We start from the raw sequence: 6,472 nt of genomic DNA, 5'->3' as shown, positions 1-6,472 counted from the left end.
GTGGGTAGAAACTGTTCATCAGTCTCGTGGTTCTGGACTTCAGACTTCAGTAGCGTCTGCCTGATGGCAGGAGCGAGAAGAGTCTGTGCTGTGGGGTTGGTGGACTTGAAGCAGGTGGGCACACAAGCTTATGCTATAGTGACAAGTTGTAAATGTCAGCAAACACATGAGCGAGCTCTGATGAGCATGTTTTCTGGGCCAGCTGCCTTCAGTGGGTTTATTCTCCTCAGAACCTCTGTTGTTGTCACAGTGAGTGGGGAGTCCTTTGTCGTCAAGAGTCCTCCCTGTGGGTTGGTGATGAGGGCCTTGAAGTGGGCATAGAACTCAGTCAGCTCATCTTGCAGTGAGGTTTGGCTGGCTGTGACCCGCCCCCGCCCCGCTCCTCTGCTGGTAGCCTGTGATGTGTTTGAAGGACACTCTTGAGGTTGCGATGGTTGAAATTGCCGGCTACAGCAACGACAGCGTCCGGGTGTCCAGTCTCTTGTTTACTGATGATGTCATGCAGCAGCCCCAATGCTGTAGCGGAGTCTGCTCGTGGCGAGATGTAAACTGCCAGCATAAACCCTGCACTTCATACAGTATCGTATAACACTGCAATATCGGATGTGATTTGAACTTAGATAAAAAAAACTCTGCCCCACAATTGGTGAGTGACTGAAACCAAATAAAGTATTCTGGTTCTTTAGAACAATTTAACCCGCTTTCCCTGTCCATCCACCGTGGGACAGAAGTACAGAATATTTGATATTTAGATCATTCATTCATTAGTGTAACAACCCGGCTCTGATTTAATGACAAATAAGGGAAAGGACACAGTGGATGATGGTGAATTAGAGGCTTTTATTTTAATTAAGTAAAGAAAAGAGTGTGTGAGCATGAAGTGTGGGGTGTTGTGAGCGAAAACAAAGTCTCTGTCTCAGTCACTGCCTCCATCAGTCTCTGAATCAGTGAGTCTCAGTCAGTCAGTACTCTCCTCCTTCTCTTCTGTCCTCTCTTCGCAAAAACAAATAATAAAATGTGAAAAATAAAAAATCTTTAGATGAAAAATGTAAACATAAATTATCATGAAAATTACCTTTTTGATAAGAGGGTTCACACTTGCCCTCCTCTTGTTATATGTCCTCCCCTTCTCCTGTCCTCCACTCTGTTAAAACAAAAATGTGAAAAATACAAAATCGTTAGAGTAAATGTAAACATAAATCATCCGTCATTATGGAAAAAAAGATAAAAAAATTGATATTGACCTTGTTAATAAGAGGGTTCACACTTGCCCTCCTCTTGTCCTATGTCCCCCTGTCTCCTGTCCTCCTCTCCATTAAAACAAAAATGTGAAAAATACAAAATCTTTAGAATAAAAAGTAAACATAAATCATCCATCAATATGGAAAAAAGATAGAAATTGATATTTACCTTATTAATAAGAGAGTTCACACTTGCCCTCCACCTCCTCTCAATGTCTCAGTCAGTCTCTGTGGGTCAGTCATCTTCTCTGTCCTTTCTTTGTGAAAGCCAAAAATACAAAATGTGAAAAATAACAAATCTTCAGAGAATAAATGTAAACATAAATCATCAATCTTTATGGAAAAAAATGTACATTTGTATTTACCTTTTTAATAAGAGGGTCCACACTTGCCCTCCACCTCTCATCCTCTCTGTCAGTCAGTCTCCTTTCCCCTCCTCACCTCCTCTTCGTAAAAACAAATAGAAAGAAATGTAAAATAAAAATAAAAAATGCTAAATTTTATGAACCAAGGTGAACATAGTGTTAATGCATTAGAATGAAAAAAGTATCGGTATGAAAAACATTATATAACATTATATTTACCTTTTAGGATGATTCACACTCTGCCTCCACCAAACCCTCCTCCTACTTTGAATACAATCAAAACATCTAATAGAATGTACAAATAAAACTTAATACATCAAATAAAACTTAACACATCTAATAAAACTTAACAGATCAAATAAAAAATCAAATAAAACTTAACACATCTAATGAAACTTAACAGATCAAATAAAAAATCAAATAAAACTTAAGACATCTAATAAAACTTAACAGATCAAATCAAAAATCAAATAAAACTTAACACATCTAATAAAACTTAACAGATCAAATAAAAAAAACATTTTTTTGTCTTTTAGATATATCTTTTGCACATGTTTTGCATTTGCAATTTGCATGTGCAAATTTACATGGCCATTAAAGTTGATTCTGATACAACTTAACACATCAAATAAAAAATCAAATAAAACTTAACACATCAAAACCAACTTAACACCGTTTACTGTTTTTTTTAATGTCTTTTTTTTGTTTTTTAGATATATTTTTGTATATGTACAAAGAGAATAGAGAAACCAGAGTCAAATTCCATGCATGTGCAAATTTACATGGCCATTAAAGCTGCATACAACTCAACACATCAAATAAAACATCAAATAAAACTTCACAGATCTAATGCAACAATCATTTCATTCATTTCTAGGGAAATAGAATGAATAACGGTACCTGTGTCGATCTTCGTTCACAACATTACCTGGAGGTGCAGTGGTCCGGTTCCACCAACAGCTGTACCACTGGTTCCTCCACTCCAGATAAAGCCTGAAGTCCCTCGCCCACTCCGGTTCAGGTTGGTCTCCTAATGGCCGATACTCACCGGGACTTACCTCTACGGGTTCACCAGATCCCTGAAGTTGTGGTGGGGGACTTACCTCTACGGGTTCACCAGGCTCCTGAAGTTGTGGTGGGGGACTTACCTCGACGGGTTCACCAGGTCCCTGAAGTTGTGGTGGGGGACTTACCTCTACGGGTTCACCAGGTCCCTGAAGTTGTGGTGAGGGACTTACCCTTGAACACTTCCTGGGTCCCTGACGTTGACTAGAAGATCTTTGGAAAACAACAAAATAAGTCATTAGAATTGTGCAGATGAAACACAATGTTATATAACCATATGACATGCGACTATTGTCCAATACAAGCACCGACCGATTACATTGGACCAATCAATAATTAAAAAGTAGAATATTCTTCAGTTAAACAAAGATGTAGGTAGTTCTTTCTTAAACTGCACTCAAACTCAGTCTTATATTCTATTCCTGTCTAATTATATTTTAGCTTGTGTTAGTTTTCGGTTCTTTTGGCACTTTAATACTTTTGTATTTAAATGTCATTTTGTGGTGTTTCTTTTAAACTTTTGCTTTCGACGTTTTGTGGAGAGAACTTTCAATGGCCTGGTGAATAAATATAGCTTACCGTCGTCTCTTGCCTCGCCTTTGGGGCAATGTTGGGGAGAGTCTGTGAATCACCGGGTTGAGCCGTAGGTTACCGGACTGGTTGGGGCCCAGGATAGGGGAAGACGTCCTTCGATCCGCCTGAAGGTTAAAAAAAAAAGAAAAACATCCATCAGATCACTTCTCCAGACATGAACACAAACACAAACCAATGACTGTTGCAGCATATGGACCATCTCACATCACATATGACTTAAGAGGATGAGAGCCACTATGCAGTAATAGTTCATTTAATGTCAATGTTATTCAATAAATCAGGGGTTTTCAATTAAAATTCAACAAAGTCCAGCTTTAGAGTTGAATTTGAATTGATTACCCCTGATCTATACAAAGGGCAAATTGTTTGGAGATCATTTAGAAACAAGACATCTGAAGTAAACACTTGTCTGGGAGATGATGAAAGAAACATATCAATGAAGTGTTACAATAACCGTGTGGTGTTCAGGTTCTTGGCGGTCTTACCATGCTCCTGGTTGGTCTGCCAGACTTGTCGTCATGTGGGGCAATAGGTGAGGAGCCAATTAGGGAGGCTGGTCCTGCGATCCGGATGATGGTCCGCCAGTTGCCGGGTCGGCAATGGTCCAGCTTCCAGACGCTGGTATAAGCGCAGCGGCATGCCATCTGAGAGTAAAAACAAACAACCCTCAGACCACGGTCATTTATAACATCACACATTGTATTCAAAGTAGTCGTAAATAAAACAATCCAGTGCTAAATGTGTTTATTTTGTATCAGTTGTTTGATCTTAACATTGATGTGTGCACCCAAAGTGGTCTTGCGCAAGTAGTTACGTAAAGATAATTACTATTATGATCTGTCTGGAAGCTACATATCGAAGCCTTTTCTATAAGTAACAAATTACATTTTTGCGGTCATTTCACTCTGTGCTGCTCATCGTGTTAATGTTTGGGGCACCGTGACATAAAAGTGACACACATGAACGTCTTTTTGTGTAAAATATAATACAACATCACAAGATTGTTGGTAATGTGTGAATTATGAACATTTGTAAACAATAAGGATTATATATTGTCATGCTCGGTATCACCAAGAAGTTGTATTTAATACAAACAAAAACACGTTTTATTAGCATTTCTCAGTATTTACCAATACTGGACGGTCATTTCAATAAAACAGATCTCGAAAGCAGCTTTGATTCAGATAAACTTGTTTAAATTTGTCCACGACAGTTAAAAGGCAGTCCTAGTGGATAGATAAATATACACTAATAATTAACATATTTGCAATGTTAGCCTAAAAATCGTGAGTCGAGTACTGGGTCGAGTTGTCGAGTCGAGTCGTCGAATGGTCGCACGTACACTACTAGTAGATCCGGATGCGATGTTAGTTTAAAAATGGTGTATTTTGGAGGTTCAGGAAGTCTTTGGTGAAATACATTGAACACAGTGGTTTAAAAAAGTTAATAAAACTCATCCTGCTTGTAACAAGTCGCCAAGGTTGTGTCGTCAACGAGTCGAGTCTTCAAGTCGGACCGAGTTGTTGACTCAAACGAGTCTAGTCAAACCGAGTTGTCGAGTCGTCAACTGGGTTGAAGTCGAGTCATCGACTCGACCAAGTCTTGACTAAGTCGAGTCGTCGGGTCGAACCGAGTCGAGTCGAGTCGAGTCGTCGACTGGTCACACGTATTTCTGCTCGTAGTAGACCTGTATTAATGTTATCTTAAAAATCGTGTATTTTGGAGTTCAGAAAGTCTCGAGTGTCGAGTCGAGTCGAACCGAGTTGTCAACTTAACCGAGTCGAGTTGTCGAGTCGAAACGAGTTGTCGACTTGTCACATGTACATTAGGTACGCTAGGAGATCCGGGTGCAATGTTAGCTTAAAATTGTTATAAAAACGTTATTAAAACTCACATCTTGCTTGTAAGAAGTCGTCGAGGTTTGGAGTGGTCACACGTAGGTCTGCGTGTAGATCCGGATGAAAATACTCACAGTTTTAAGGTTGTTTTCGAGATGTTATCAAGGGAAAGGAGAAATGTCTGCTTCTTCCGTCTGACCAAGTGAACGTTGCCATAACATATATATTGAAATATATACAAAGCCAGAGAACCATCCGTAGAATTCGGTACCATGACAACACTCATAGGTCGGTAACATGGCAACATGGCAACCTTCAGGTTACCTGCCAATCAAACAACACGACACGGGCGCGAGAAAAGACTTAATGGAAGGAAGCGCAGTCTCCTGTCTAGTTTTTAGAGACATCTGACCTCCACAGGCGCGAGTCCACCACAAATTAATTATAAACTTCTTACAAATCAGTCTTGGATAAATTAAAAATAATATAGAAATGCATGTTTGGACCCTGTCCTCATGTAGCCTATAGCTTCTCCATAGAAAGAGCGCATTTCCTCTGTACCTCCTTGTGTTTTTAATTTGCCAATCGTAATTTCACAATTCATACTCCTTGAATATAAATTCAAATAGATATAAAGCTCACTGCTGTGTCGGCATGTCTTACCTTCACTTGTAAAGGAAATCCATTCCTCTCAGTCTGGACAAAAACCTCCATGACTTTGCTGTAGAAGTCCTCCTTGTCTTCTTTTAGTTTCAAAAGCCTCTGTGTCTCAATGGAGATTATTGCCAGGAAAGAAAGTCGTCCTTGGTCAGTTCGATTAAGACCGTATGTTTTGAGTCTTTTCAAACCGGAGAAGGACCTTTCCACGAACATTGTTGTTGCCGATAGAGCTGGAGTAACTTCATCAAAATGTAGTGACATTTCATTACATCTTGTACAATTGACCAAACCAAGGACACCGAAATGCTCAAACCTAGCTTTCAGTTGAACACGATGTTGTCCCGAATACTAATACTAGTCTATCCGTGTGGCATGTAAAGAGCTTGTTATCTTCTGTCCCATTGTTTGACGCCACCTGCTCAGCTTCAGAATAGCTCTCCCATTGTTTAACAGTTCACATTTTGATTGTAAGTCCAGTTTGGATATCGTCCATTTCTCATCAAAGCTAAATATAAGAAGAAGAAAAGTGTAAAAGAAGAACAACGCCAGAACAAGCATGGACCCGATCCACAGGGTAGAGGTAGTGTTTGCCTCCCCTCTGCAGTTTTGTCAGATCAGTAAAACTCAACAGGTTCCACACATCAGTGAATAATTTTTTTTCTTCTCAAGAAAACAGTAAAGAAAAGTATGTCAACACAACAAGACAATT

At 39.5% G+C, this 6,472-nt stretch overlaps 1 protein-coding gene across 6 annotated transcripts; it reads right to left on the bottom strand.

The window, feature by feature from the left end:
- Positions 1-820: 820 nt before the first annotated feature.
- Positions 821-5,312, bottom strand: LOC137785777 (histone-lysine N-methyltransferase 2D-like). Of its 6 annotated transcripts, none has more exons than XM_068577269.1 (10): positions 5,238-5,312; positions 3,751-3,909; positions 3,251-3,369; positions 2,507-2,884; positions 1,826-1,870; positions 1,607-1,687; positions 1,411-1,498; positions 1,245-1,310; positions 1,076-1,144; positions 821-993 (listed from the first exon to the last, which is right to left on the bottom strand). In XM_068577269.1, the coding sequence occupies exons 2-6, from the start codon at positions 3,907-3,909 to the stop codon at positions 1,660-1,662; spliced, it is 729 nt and encodes a 242-aa protein (XP_068433370.1). In that variant the 5' UTR covers positions 5,238-5,312; the 3' UTR covers positions 821-993; positions 1,076-1,144; positions 1,245-1,310; positions 1,411-1,498; positions 1,607-1,659. The 6 variants fall into 6 exon arrangements, with proteins under 6 accessions (XP_068433370.1, XP_068433368.1, XP_068433374.1 ...); XM_068577267.1 differs by having other exon boundaries at positions 5,160-5,296; XM_068577273.1 differs by having other exon boundaries at positions 2,800-2,884; positions 5,160-5,296.
- Between the last annotated feature and the right edge of the window lie 1,160 nt (positions 5,313-6,472).

Source organism: Clinocottus analis, unplaced genomic scaffold (genome assembly GCF_023055335.1).
Source record: "Clinocottus analis isolate CAN_PGR_092001 unplaced genomic scaffold, fCliAna1.0.p SCAF_15, whole genome shotgun sequence".
Taxonomy (NCBI): domain Eukaryota; kingdom Metazoa; phylum Chordata; class Actinopteri; order Perciformes; family Cottidae; genus Clinocottus; species Clinocottus analis.
This window is presented reverse-complemented; position numbering and strand designations above follow the sequence as displayed.